Source organism: Parasteatoda tepidariorum, chromosome 2 (genome assembly GCF_043381705.1).
Source record: "Parasteatoda tepidariorum isolate YZ-2023 chromosome 2, CAS_Ptep_4.0, whole genome shotgun sequence".
NCBI lineage: Eukaryota > Metazoa > Arthropoda > Arachnida > Araneae > Theridiidae > Parasteatoda > Parasteatoda tepidariorum.
The window spans coordinates 41,499,805-41,514,973 of record NC_092205.1 but is presented as its reverse complement, the minus strand read 5'-3'; the positions used below and the strand labels follow the sequence as shown (position 1 = coordinate 41,514,973).

The 15,169-nt window shown below is 27.2% G+C and overlaps 1 protein-coding gene across 1 annotated transcript in view; it reads right to left on the bottom strand.

The window, feature by feature from the left end:
• The window catches only part of LOC107449837 (retinal dehydrogenase 2), a 26,661-nt gene extending 12,005 nt beyond the window's left edge, over window positions 1-14,656 (bottom strand). The window contains exons 1-6 of the mRNA XM_071188153.1: window positions 14,450-14,656; window positions 13,531-13,635; window positions 10,295-10,435; window positions 9,227-9,353; window positions 9,029-9,090; window positions 1,111-1,216 (exon numbers count right to left, since the gene is read on the bottom strand). Coding sequence (XP_071044254.1) covers window positions 1,111-1,216; window positions 9,029-9,090; window positions 9,227-9,353; window positions 10,295-10,435; window positions 13,531-13,635; window positions 14,450-14,494 — 586 coding nt within the window. The 5' untranslated portion in view covers window positions 14,495-14,656. The remainder of the gene's footprint in view (window positions 1-1,110; window positions 1,217-9,028; window positions 9,091-9,226; window positions 9,354-10,294; window positions 10,436-13,530; window positions 13,636-14,449) is intronic.
• Window positions 14,657-15,169: the final 513 nt, after the last annotated feature.

The window sequence follows — 15,169 nt, the reverse complement described above, 5'->3', positions numbered from 1 at the left end:
TGATAATTATAGTGTATATGTGCGCTTTCTTTTCATCCAGTTAATCAATTTTTTTAAATAATATTTTCTCTTGAATATTCTCGCGCCACCCCTCCAGTGTGCTCGCGCCCCCCTAGGGGGGCGCTCCCCACAGGTTGAGAATCACTGGACTAGGTGATAGAAGGCGACAAGAAATGTGGCGTCAAACATATAATTTAAGTTAAGACATTTTAAAACACGAGATTAAATACTTTTGCCTAGATTTATTTATGCATTTTATTCATCTAACGCCTATTTTAAAGAAATAAAAATACTGTTTTCGCCTAATGGATTTGTTGCGTATTGTAATTAATTTCATTTTTTTATTGAAAAACACATCGATGTTGATTAAGTTTTAAAGTTTAAGTTTTATTTTTTATTTATTAAGTAACCACTTTTAAGAAAAAATAACTCAGGACATTTCCAAAGAATTCGAAAACCTTACTGTCCTATGAGAGTGTTGTCGAGATGCCTTGACAATTTCAATGTTTTGATTGCAAGAAGAATTGTAGAAGTACATAATACCAAGTAAATTATATTTTATAATGGTGAAAATAATTTTATGAATGTTCCTATAAAGTACAAGTATTATCGAATGGTATTTTTAATAATATACCAATGAAAGCAGTATTCTCAATCAATATTTTAAATGAATTTGAATTCGATGTAAAGCCAATAAACAATATTTTCTTTTCCACTAGTAACATGAAAACAGATTTAAAAAAGAAAACATGTAAAGCGAATTCATAAATAGTCAGCGCTTTCTAATTACCAGCCTTATTAGATAGATTCCATAGAATTCTTGTCAAAATAAAGTATGTAATATTTAGACGGCAATGTATATGACAAATTATTATAGAGGTCTGTCACAAATGGGATTGAAGCATTAAAACTGACTTGATTTTCTGATAAAACTGAAATATTTTTTAATTATCCCCTTTCATTACATTTCATTTTCATCATCCGAAAATGAAACTAGTTTTCATGTTTATAATTCCACCTTCATTGTTATTCATCCCGGCAATGATTCCTTAAATTTTTAACACCTTAAAAAGAATTCTTTTCTCTCTGCGAGAAATGATAATAACTTACAGTCTTCTATATCTGAGCATACAACCAATGGATTATTTCCTCCCATAATGAAACTCATTCTCTTGTTCTTGCTCTTCCCAACCGCTTCTTGAATTTGGCGACCTATCTGGAACAATACAGAGTATCGTATTAATTTATGTTTTCAAAAACATACTGGAATATATGAAACTTATATCGCAATACTACTAATTTCTTTTTTATAAGATTTTTTATTTAATTTTTTTCATTAATTATTTAATTTTTTTAAAGATTAAAAACTATCTAACTGAATAAGCATTTAGTGATTATTCTATTTCTAACTTATGTTCTTTTTTTTCGAAATTTGCTGAACTTTTTATAACTCGCCAAAGAATAAAAGTTTACCATGCACATACATCAGATTATTCATGACTCATCAGATTATTCAAGACTCATTATTCGTACATCAGATTATTCATGAACTCATGACGGTCGAAACTTACTACAATCTCAATTTTGCTTATGAACTGGTGTGCAAAAGAATTTTATTTTATTACTTTTTTCTAACTTAATGATATTTATGTNCAGCTTAAGAACCCCCCATGCATTTATTTTTCATTCCTAACACATCTAAAAATAAATCGATAAAACAATAAAAATATAATCGATGCAATAAATAACGCTATCCATGTATTTTAAACAAAGTATTTCTTTTTATATGTACCTAATATAAATCCGAAGTTCTTAACTGATTCACACCAAATTTGGTGTTCATACGTTCAAAAGTCAAGGGAACATCGGTTTTTCAAACTTGAAAAGAAAAAAAAAATAAAGAAGAAAAAATAAACTGTTTTAAGCCATAAAACTAAAAAAAAAGTCTTCCAAAAGATAAGTAAATATATTTTAAAATATCGTCACCGCGATAAACTACCATAGTACAGCTTACAGCCATATTTAATAAAAAATTAGTTTCATTGGGAGGCTATGGAAGGCCTTAAATAATTATTTATCTTTGGTTTCATATATTAGGCCAGCACAAATGAAACCAACATGGATAATTTCGTAACACATAGACTACGTCACCTATTCAGCGTTTTAAAGGAATATAAATAAAATCAAGTGTGTCTTATTTGGATACTCGTGGTTTTTAAACGAGTTTTAGGAACATAAATATCATTAAGTTAGAAAAAAGTAGTAAAATAAAATTGTTTTGCATTAAGTTCGAGTTCATGAGCAAAATTGAATTGAATTAGAGTTTTAGAAACATAAATATCATTAAGTTAGAAAAAAGTAATAAAATAAAATTCTTTTGCATTAAGTATCAGTTCATAAGCAAAATTGAGATTGTAGTAAGTTTCGACCGTCATGAGTTCATGAATAATCTGATGTACGAATAATGAGTCATGAATAATCTGATGTATATGCATGGTAAACTTTTATTCTTTGGCGAGAGTAGGGGAATTTCGGGGGTTCTGCCGCACTTGCGAATCGGCTACTGCCGCACTTAAGGTCTATGACCTCTCTACCTTGAGATACGCTCGGGGGTTCTGCCTCACTTGGAGATTTTTCTGAAATTGGGGGAGATTGCGACATCCCTTCTTTAGATAAAGGATTCCCAATAAAGCGTAATAATTTCATTAATTTTAAAAATGAACTCTTCTTCGGGCATTACATTTTTATTTATTTTAAACTACGTGTCTAAAAATTCAATTATTGATTAAATAGTTTCATAATTAGAATGTTTATATTTAATTAGGTTTCTCAGTGAGATCTCTAACGTGATAAGAAACGTTTTATTATTTATTCTTACTAGTCTTAAAATTTATCTATAGAAAAAGTATGTTCTTTAATGAATATTTTTAAAACTTGTTGTTAGAGCTGAGAGGACTTTAAATTAAATATATGAAAATGGGGACAATAATAAAACTTTATTTAAATTCTGAAAATTTATAACATTTTTATTATTTATAATTCATAAATGAAAGTTTGGAAAAAAATTACTTTCAAACCTTGGAATACTGCCTCACTAGGGGATACTACCTCACTTAGAGATTTTTATCGGAAAGTTGGTTTTTATCTACCCTTTTGGAGTACTATCTCTATAAAGCATTGAATTATTATTATTTTGGGACTTAGAATTTTTTTTAGTGTAATGTTAGTCATTAAATGAATTAATCTTATAACTCGTCATTGCCATTAATTTCATTAGAAACTTTGTTTGTATCAGAGGACGTTATAATATATGTATTAATTTTATTTATTTATTTTATTATAATTTTCACTTTCTTCAGAAAATCATAGCTATGACTTAAGATAATTTTCTATATGAAACTTACTTTATTATTTTCTATAATTTTAATGCAATTTGACAGTTTTTATTTAGCTTTATCATCTCATCAGCTGAAAAAATTATTATTAAAATGAAATGAAAAATTACGGAAAAATTATCATTCTAAGGGAGGTTGATTTATTGTACGTATTAGTTGCGTTCAAATGATGTGTTCGTAAACAATGAGAGTAATTAATTCATATTCGACTACTGCCACGGTAGAGGAAATATAACTAAACATACTTTGACAATAGATATTTTTCTAAGATTGAGAGAAATTGTGAGATCCCCTCTTCAGATAAGATTTTATCAGAAAAAAAGATTTTTTTTTTTTCATTGGAAAGTCGAAGAATTATTTTTATTTTCGGGGCTTAAAATTTTTTCGCAAGCTAGTATATTTTTGTCATGTGATTATCGTATTTTTATTAATGTGTGAATTTTTATTTTCCCAATAAAACATTATGAATACATTGATTTAATTTCTAAATAAACCCTTCTTTAGAGATGGCATTTTTATTATTTTTAAATGATATGTCTAATAATTCCTAACTGGTGAAATAGTTTCACAGTCAGGATGTTTATATTTAATTATTTGTTACAGTAAATGTGTAATAATCATTCTAAGTGATAACTATACATATTCAGTGGAATAAAATGGTTTATGAGTTAATTTCCTAAATTTGCCTACTCATTGTCAGTGATATAGTGTAATTATGATCCATTAACATTTTCCGTTTAAATTAATTCGATTAAAAAAGTTTTTGGAAATATCGATAAAAATACTGGCGTCGTTGATATTAAGCTAAGAAAGTTAAATAAGCTCATAACATCACTTTATGAATAGATTTTTCGAAACGTATGTCTCGTTTTTAATCACGTGTATACAAAAACTCTTCTGATTGGTAGTTAAAGTTAGAATAAAACTGTTTTTACTGAGAAAATTTCTGAAGTTGGAAAAACGATATTTAAAGAGTTGCAGAAAATTGGTGTTAGAAAAGCTTTCTACTTGTTTCGACTTTGAAAAATTTTTAAATTATGTGTACTTAAAAAAATTCTGAAGTTGTTTTAACATAGAAAATTATTTTAGTTGGAAAAAACGGGTATACCAGAATTTACACAAGTTTTTATTTATTTTTTCTAATTGTTCTGACTATGAAAATTTTTTTAAAAATTATTTATACTTTGAACATTTCTGAATCTGTTGGTTTTAGAAATTTTCTGAAGTTGTTCGTACATAGAAATTTTTCTTTAGTTAGAAAAAAAATTTTTTTTTATTATTTATTTACTTCATTATAGTTTCCATTTTATTCAGAACAATATTTCTATGACTTAAAATACTTTTCATTTATATTAAATCTACCTTATTATTATATAATTTTAATGCAATTTAACAGTTTTTGTTAAGCGTTTACAATTAATTGGAAAAGACAGGAGTATAAGGAATCGGAGAGGTTTCAAGTTAGGAAACAGTTGGAAAAAAATTTCCAACTGTTTGTGCTTAGAAAATTTCTGATGTTGTTATTACTTAGAAAATTTAAGTTGTTTGTACTTTGAATAACTTTCAAATTGTTTTGAGTTTGAAATATTATCAATTCTTTTTTGTACTTTTGTACTTAGAAATACTCTGAGGTAGTGTGAACATAGAATTTTTTTTTAGTTTGAAAACACGGATTATGTTAAATAAATATATTTTCAACTTGTTTGGAATTTCAGGAATTTTCAAACTTAGAAAAATGCTGATGTGTTGTTGACAAAAAGTTTCTGAAGTTGTTTGCGTATTGAATTATTTTCAAATCGTTTTGACTTTGAAAATTCTTCAAAATTTTTGTACGTAGAAACATTTTGAAGTTTAGTAAACTTGAAAATTTTTGAAGTTGCATAAAAAGGTATTTAAGGAGTAGCAGAAGTTTGTACCTTGAATAATTTTCAACTTGTTTCGAATTTAAAAAAGTTTCAAATTATTTGTACTTTGAAAAATTCTGAATCTGTAGGCGTTAGGTTAGAAAAATTATGAAATTGTTAGGACTTAGAAAATCTTTCAAATTGTTTGTGTTTAGAAATATTCTGAAGTTGTTTAAACATAGAAAATTTCTTAAGTTGGAAAAGCTTGTACATAAGGAATCGCAGAAGTTCTAAGTACAAAGTCAAAACTTTTCAAACTGTTTGTACTTAGAAAATTTCTGATGTTATTGATACTTAAAAATGTTTGTGCATTAAATAACTTTCAAATAGTTTTGACATTAAAAAAATTATAAAATTTTTCTAGAACTAATTTTTAAAAAAATCAAATTATCCAAAATTCCGAATTTTTCAAAATTAGGAGTCTTTCGAAGTTTTGTAAATTTGGAAATTTTCGAAGTTGGTAACAAAGGTGCTTAAGAAATGCAAAAGTTTGATGTTAGAAAAATTTTCAACTTGTTTCGACTTTGAAAAATTTTCACATTATTTGTACTTTGAAAAATTCTGAAATTGTTTGAAAATAGAAAGTTATTTTAGTCGGAAAAAAATTGATATACAAAAATTAACAGAATTTTTTTTTCTTTTTCAAATTGTTTTTACTTTTAAAAATTTTTAAATTATTTGTACTTTGAAAAATGATGAAAATGCTTAGAACTAGAAAAATTCTGAAGTTTTTTTAAAGTATTTTTAAAAATTCTGAAGTTCTTAAAAAACAAAGGTGTAAAAATAAAGAATCGCAAACGCTGTAAGTTAGAAAAACTTTCAAACAGTTTGGACTTTAAAAAATTCTGATGTTGTTGGTTCTTAGAAAATTTCTCAAGTTGTTTATTATTTCGACTTAGTAAATTTTTTAAATTTTTCGTACTTTGAAAAATTCTGAATATGTTGGTTTTAGAAATATTCTGAAGTTATTTGAAATAGAAAATTTTGCGGCAATGCAACAAATAGCAGAAATTTAGTCTTTGAAACATTTTCGAACTATTAGTACTTAAAAAGAATTCTGACGTTGTTTGAACTTAAAAAAATTTAAAACTGGTTGCACTTGGAAATAATCTGCAAATGTTTAAACATTGAAATTTTTTGAAATTAGAAAAAAAAAACGGTTAATTAATGAGTAGCAGAAGTTTGGTTTTGGAAATCTGCTTTCAACCTTAAAAAATTTCCAAATTGATTTTAAAAAAATTCTGAGGTTGCTGGTACTTAAAAATTTTTTTAAATTAGTTTGACTAAAAATTTAAAAATTTTCTGTACTGAAATGGTTATGAAGTTGGTTGAAGATAGAAAAAAAGGTATATAAGTTGTCACAGAAGTTTGGAGTTTAAGAATTTTCAACTTATTTGGACTTGTTTTGTATTTCGAAATATTCTGAAATACTTTGAACATTATAAATTATTTTAATTAGGAAAAAATGGGTATATAAGAAGTCGCAGAATGTTGCTTTCAAATTGTTTTGACTCCCAAAATTTTTCAAATTATTTGTACTCACAAAACTTCTTTAATCTGTTTTCGTAATATTCCGAAATTGTTTGAACAGAGAAATCTCTTTTTTAGCTGAAATAATGGAAATATGAGGAGTCGTAATAGTTTGAAGTCAGAAAAATTTTCAACTTGTTTGGACTGCGAAAAATTTTCGAATTGCCTATCCCCCCTAAAGTTGACTAAACTTAGAAAAAAAACTGGTATATAAGGAGTAGCAAGTGTTTAATCATAGAAAATTTTTCGAACTGTTTCGACTTCGAAAATTTTCAAATTTTTCATACTTTGAAGAATTCTGAATATGTTGGTTCTTGAAAAATTCTGAAAATGTTTAGAATTAAAAAATTGTTGGCACTTAGAAAAATTCTGATATTCTTAAAAAACTGATCGATAAGGTGTCACAGAAGTTGGAAGTTAGAAAATTTTTTAAGTTGTTTGCACTCAGAAAAATTCTGATGTTAGTAATTGGAAAATATCGGAAGTTGTTGGTACTTTGAATAATGTTTATTTTCTTTTTTGTACTTAAAAATATTTTGAAGATGTGTGAACTTGAGAGTTTCTAAAGTTTGAAAAAAGGTATTTATGGAGTAGCAGAAGTTTAAAGTTAGAAACATTTTCAACTTGTTTCGACTTTGAATAATTTTCAAATTCTTTGTACTAAGAACAATTGTTAATCTGTCGGTTTTAGAAAAGTTTTGAAGTTTTGTGAATATAGAAATTTTTTAAGGTTGGAAAAAAAACGGCTATCCAACGAACAGCTGATGTTTGCTTTCGGAATAATTTTCAAATGTTTTATAATTACAAAAACTCGGATAAGTTTATTACTTCCGAAAATTCTGAAGTTGTTTTAACTTTGAATAATTTTTAAATACTTTTGACTTTGAAAAATTTTCAATCCATTTTTACTTAGAAATATTCTGCAACTGTTTAAACATAGAAATTCATTGAAGATGGAAAAAATAGCTAGATAACGAGTAGCAGAAGTTTGTTCTTGGAAAGTTTTTTTATTTATTTTAACTTTGAAATTTTTAAAATTTTTTAGAGTAGCATTCTGAATTCTGAAGACTAGATTGGAATTTTAGAATTCTGAAGATGTTGGTACTTAAATTTTTTTTTTCAAATTGCTACGAATTAAAAAATTTAATAATTTTCTTTACCTTAAGTGATTATGAAGTTGTTAGAACGTGAAAATTTTTGCAGTTAGAAAAAAAAAAGGTATATAACGTGTCGCGGAAGTTTGGATTTCAAAAAGTTTAAACTTATTTGGACTCATTTTGTACTTTGAATTATTCTGAAATTCTTTGCACATTAAAAATTATTTTAGTTGGGAAAAAATGGATTTATTAAAAGTGACAGAAATATTTTTCATATTGTTTTGACTTTGAGAAAATTTTCAGTGGTAGTATTTTTTTTTAAAAAAAATTCTGTTGATGTACTNAAATTATTTTAGTTGGGAAAAAATGGATTTATTAAAAGTGACAGAAATATTTTTCATATTGTTTTGACTTTGAGAAAATTTTCAGTGGTAGTATTTTTTTTTTTAAAAAAATTCTGTTGATGTACTTAGAAAATGTCAAACTGTTTTGACGTGGAAAATTTTTTTTTATTTTCAAAAATATTTAGAAACTGTTTGAACGTAACAAAATTTTTGAAGCTGAAAATAAATGATAATATAACGAGTCATACATGTTTGGTCAAGGAAAAATTGTTTCGATTTTTGAAAAATTTTCAAGTTGATTGTTTTTAAAAAAATAAGAAGCGACAGGTACTTTGAAAAATTCTGAATTTGTTTAGGCTTAAGTGTTTGCACCTAGAAATTTTTGTAATTTGCTTTGATAAAAATGTTTTAAAATTTTTAAAACTTATAATGATTCTTAAGTTGCTTGTATTTAGAGCATTTTATAAGTTCTTTCTAAATCACGGGTATATAAAGATTCGAAAAAGTATGGAATTTTCAATTTTTTAAGAAAAGTTTAAAATTATTTTTATTTTTGAAAACTTTTCAAGATAGAGAAAAAAATTTTTGTTAGAAAATCGAGTATATATTAAGAGCTACTAAGACCTNCAATATGGAAATGAATGAGGGAAAACTGGATCCTACCACGTGATTTCCCGGCCAATAAGAATGTAGCGTTAAACGTTTAACTCAACCTTGTTGGAAGTCGCATAAGAAGTATAACTTCAGAAAACACTTACTGATAAAATAAGAGCACATATCCCAACTGGTTCCACACGAGTGTAAGCAAATGAATTTCCATCTAAAAATGTTCATTTAATGAGATTAAAATTTATTTAGCTCATAATTATGGATCCATTAAGAATCCAGGTAAAAATAATGAGCAGTAAATGAATAAATGAAATGCAAATAAGAGAATAATGGTCTAAAATATTTACCGACAGGTATAGTTTTCCCGTGTATTTTATCTGCACATCCTGCATAATATCGAAGAGTTTCAAGAGAAAAATTTATTTCTCTAACTGCATGCTTGAATGGCTTGCCATTTTCCAAAGTCAGGAGATTCTAAAAATTTATTTAAACAAAATTTTTATACTGTGAAGCACCTGGAAACTTCGCAGAGGTTCTTTAAAACATTTTCAAGAACAATTAGAGGATCTTAAAAAAAAATTTAAAATTTGCATCAAAACTTCTAAATTCAAAATAATTTTTCTGATTTAAATACGTAATTTTATTTATTTATTTATTATTTTTTTTCCAATACCCACCTTGAGAATGACCTTTTGTCATACAGACATCTGAAGGGCAAATTTGTTGGTCACTCTTTCAGTGGTACCATATTATGTGGGTAGTATTTAAAACAAAAAATTGTTGTAGCAGTTTGTAACTGCTTGATTTTAGTTCAAAGGTAATTTTAAAATTGTGCTACGTATTACAAATTAGATAATCTATGCTACATATATTGAGAGTTTCTAATGCCACCCCCTCCAATAAAAGGCCAAGAGGAAGGCCCAAAAAGAGATGGAAGGACTGTGTGGATGAGGATTTTGCCATCCTAAAAGTAAAGAACTGGAAAACAATTGCTGGGAGAAGGGCAGAATGGGAAAAGCTTCTGAGGAAGACCCAGGCTCACAAAGGGCTGCCGTGCCAATGCTGATGATGATGATGCTACATATAACACAATTTTCACAACTAAATAAACTGAAATTATATTCAATTAACGGTTGGTTTAATTGGAGCTAAATACGCTGTACAGAAGGTTGGAACATAGCAATTTAGCTGTATCAGAGAAATTGAAAATGGTGCAACTTATAAAATACAAAGGTACTTAAAAAATACTAATGTGTATAAATCTACACTTACAAGAAAATAATAATAATAATAGTTACTGAATTCATTTGTATTCTTAAAAGTGTAATTTGGAATTTTATTGCAGTAATTTAAATTACTTAAAGTAAAACGACATCAAAAGTGCAAGTTTTTTTAAAAGTGACCTATATACTTACTGCTAAATATTCCATATCTCGTTCGACCAAATCTGCAAATTTAGATAGCAGTCTACCTCTTTCGTATGCATTCATCGTGCGCCAAACAGATCCATTTTTAAAAGCTGTTTTAGCTGACGCCACTGCTTTATCAACATCAGCCTATAATCATAAAAGTTTATAAATTCATTTAAATGAATCCATTACTCTGGACGAATCGTTCAAATTTCTTCCATAAAATGTAGGAGCTATCTATATGTATTCAGTGATCACTACAAACAGACCAGCTATCTATTACAGCCATGGTTGCTATTTTATTTAAAGACTATCTATAATACATAACAAAAAGCTATTGCAGTTAGGAGCTATCTATAACTCATTAAAGAGTAACGCGATACATAAAAATATTAGTTTCGTTACTGATTATTTTCGAGATTTACAATTAATTAATTTTGGTCATTGTACAAATTAAAATTCAAAAAAAAAAAGTTTTTTTTTATTTAAAGCTTAAATTAATGGAGAAATGATACTTATTCGTATGTATAAACCATAGAAATTGCACTGGGGTTGGACAAAAATACGGAAACACTTCTGTATTAACTTTATGTAAACAATATTTATTTTAACGGCAAATGTTTTGGACGATTTTACATGGCAAAACTGTTGACGCAATTTGAAAGATCAGGCTTGAAACTTTTAGAAATGATGTATTTTTTACCCTTGCTAAATTCGGATTAATCAAAATGAGGAGATGAAGTTATATTAGGATATTTTCTTTCTAACTTTAATGCCGCCAATTTTGAAGTCATTCTATAGGATTGCGATATTTTTATAGGAATGATTTTAAAATTATAGTAGTTTTGAAAAAGAAAAAAAGCTTTTAACTTCATACGCTTATTTTGATCGAGGCAAATTTTTTACGGGTAAAAAGACACCATTTCTAAAAGTTTCAAGCCTAATCTTTTAAATTTTGCAACGGATAATCTTCTAAAACATTTGCTGCTAAAAGAAAGATTGTTTTCATTTACATAGAGTTGGTATCTTATTTTTGTCCAATCTCTGTAGATAATTGTTATATATAATTAAAAAGTAAAACTACATTTATTTCTTCTTATTCTGGGACATGCTCTCTACTTTTTTTTCTAGTACAGTTGAATGTTTTGCAAATCCAAGTAATCGCTTATTTTGCTGCAATTAACATTTAACAAAACGTTCTTACAAAAAGCTGCAATTATTATAAATCAAACAAATAAATGATTTGTTTTAAAAAAATATCGACTTTTAAGAATAAAGAATTGAGATGATTGTAAGGCAACCACAGGGATTAGTAAGCGGAAACTTAGTATAAATTAAAATGAAATTAAAAATACTTATAGCAGTAGTGTAAAGTGTTGATAAATAATAATTACAACAAAAAAAATTATATTGTGCATAAACTAAACTAAAATAGTAAGTTTATTTCAATTAAGTAATAATACTTAAAGTAAATAAGTTCAATTAAGTAATAATACTTAAAATTTGTTTCATTGGAAAATTGATTGATTGTTCTTAAATTTTCTTTCATTAAATTCGAATTGCCACAACTTTTCTTAAAAGAAAATAATAAATCTTTAACTGATTAACATAGCCTTCACATAAAAGTGATAATCATAAAATATTTTCGTTCAACCAATATACTATCGAAAGTTTTTGTATTTTCAATGCTTTTAACTTAAAAAATAGCTGTTGTGGTTTTTGGAGTTTAAAAAAGTAATAAAATTAAAAAAAAAATTCTTTATGAAGTTTAGGAAAATTATCGGGTGGGGGTGGGGGAAGAAGTGCCCCATGGAGTTTTTGGAACCCGTTCCAAATCTTTTCACCTTTTGAGAAGTTTATCGTTTGACATTTAACGGTTGTTAATTGAGTATTTGCACTTCGAGAAGAAGAAGATCAAACATACCCACGCATGTAGCCTATAACGGCAGCACCAGCTGATCGTCGATAAACAAAATGGCGTGTCAAAGTTGAGCTAAGTTTTTCCAGATTCCACATATGTTAGAATGTTATTTAACGTGAAATTAACTAAATACACCGCTATCGCTCATTAAATTTGTTGAAATATATTTCTTTCTCAGATTTATTATTTGTTTATGTATTAAATTGTAACACGTGATATATTTTTGTTTTGTGCAACTCTCAGCTTCGATGCAAAATTTGTTCGCTTATGTTCATCATGGCTTAGTGCCTGTCTTTGTGTTAAGTAAGAAATATATGGTGAAAGAATTGAAATCATTGTGAACGAATCTTTGCGAAGGATTATAGAATGTATCACTTAAAAGAATTGATACTTGACGGATTAAGTTAACTCGAAATAGAATGGAAAGAACAGTTGCTAACATAAACAAAGCCACGTTTTAACAGCCAATCAGGCTCGAGATACCCACACTACGTCACTTGCAGGTATCCCATTGTTTTACGTTTGATTTTTTCTATTGATTCAATTTATTATTTTCATGTAAATCAATATTTAGAATATTTCTTTCAGAAAATTAAACTTTAGGAAAAAAATTAAAATAAATTAGAATAAAATACAATTCACGATTTTTCCAAACTTAGGGAACACTAAATTCGGTTTGATCACCTCACTTTAAATGTAACAATCTAATTCTCAATTTCTAAATATATATTATACATACATTTTTATTTGATGAAAAGGGCCGGTGCAGAATAGGAGGATACTTAGCATTAAAATTAAAAAAATTGGTTTGAAAGCATTTGAATTCTACACAAAATCATCGTTTATTAAAACAAAATGAGGAGAAAAAGATAGCTCTACTTTTCTCTTAAAGTAAAAATGAATTAAACGTATTTGTTTATTTTCGAACGACATCGTCAGAACAGTTTGAAAAGCTCCGTGACGAGAAACTGAGCATTGAGAAAAAAACATACCTCTTATTATGTTATGTTTTGTTTTGTACAGACAATATTTATGTCAAATATTTATGTTTTGTTTGGATTTTAACATTAAAAGGAAGTTAATATAACTCATAGTGCTTCTCCGCCATTATTTTTTGATAATATTGCTTTGTCGGACACTCGTAACAAAATTTCTTACGAAATTCTGGTGGGACAAAAACTTTCGATATTAATAACAGAAATATCGAGTATAATACTATAACGGTTCAATAATAAATAAACAAAATTGAAAAACAATGCTACGGTTTTTAAGAATTGGTAGAAATGAAAAATTCATTCGTTTTAACATACAAAATTTTCACCTTATCCCCTTCTTCAACATCACAAATTTTCTCATTGGTTGATGGATTAAAAACAGGAATCTTTTTCCCACTCACCGAGTTCTGCCATTCATCGTTGATGAAAATCTGAAGAACGAAATCAATTAATAAATAAAATACATTTAATGGACGACACGAAGCAGGCACTTTAATTAGGAGCACCTAACAATTTTATACAAAAGAGCACCTCAGTGTTAGCGCTAAAAACAACTGATCAGAATCGGTTGAATCAGTTCTTGAGAAATGAAAATTTAAAATTACTACAATTAGTAATTTTATACTTCAGAAATTATTCTGCAAATTTGGTTAAAATTTTGAATTATGCCATTCAAAACTATATTTTAAAATGAGATCGAAGTTTGCATACTTAACAATTCTAAAGTTTTCCAGTCGTTGTTAAAATTAGAACCATTTCATTACAAGCACCAAACCGTTTTATTCGAATGAGCGTATCAGTGTTAGCGCCAAAAACATTTGAATAGAATCGGTTAAATAGCTTTTGAAAAATGAAAATTTAAAGCTACTACTATTAGAAATTTTATATTTCTGAAATTTGTCAGAAGATTTAGCTCACATTTTGAATTTTTTCATTGAAAACCACTGTATTAAAATGAGGTAGAAGTTTGCTTATTCAACAATTCAAAGCTTTTCCATCCTTTATTGAAACTAAATGCAAAATTTTTAAAATAACAGTTACAAATTATTTTTCTAGGATTTATAAAATGAATTTAATTATAAGTGCAAGAGGTTTTTGAATAACTTTAAAAGTTTTAGAGACCACGTAAAAAAAGTGAAAAAAGAAAACTAAAATCCAAACAGGTGAAAACAGGTACTAAAATCCAAGGCATGGCCCTGGCATTGGAAGAAAAAAGTATAACATGCTTTAAAATTTTAAACTTACCTTAGTGTATTTTACTTGAACTTGAGGATTAGGTTTAAACGTCATTGTAGAGGTAAAAAAAATGCTGAAATCTACAGAAAAAAAACTTTATATTATTCTTAATGACATTACAAAATCTGTATCCGATTTTTCCTTTCTTTTATATATATTGAGAAGAAAAGCATATATCACGCACGAGTTAAAAATGTCAGGATTTTGCCCTTGACGTTCTCAGTTGCAGATAGCTTCAAATCCCTCAGTATGTCATAATTTTATATATAATGATACTACTCTTCTCATCGTATTTATGTTTCTCAGAAACAAACATTGCCGGTCGAGAAATTACATGATAAATTGGTAATTAAGACGAGAGGAAAATGACTGGGAACGGATTGCCATTTCAGTATGCAGAACGTGAAGAAGAAAAATCTTAATTCTTTTTCATTTGTTTAGCTAATAGGAAGAAATCGTCCTCAATTAAAAATATTATCTTAATCTTAAAAGCAGTTATAAAGGTCTCCTTCAAACAGACAAGAGATTTTACTTCTACCATGTTATATCCTGCTGAGAATTACATCAAGGTGATTTCCAAATTTATTTTTAGTAACTTATAAACAATTTAAAATATTTTTCGTTGTTGCTTCATTTTGTTCATGGGAATAAGTTCGATTGAGCGAAGTCACTAAGTTTTAAAATTTAGGGCTGTAAGTAATTTTAAAACTTGAAATTTGGGATTTTTTT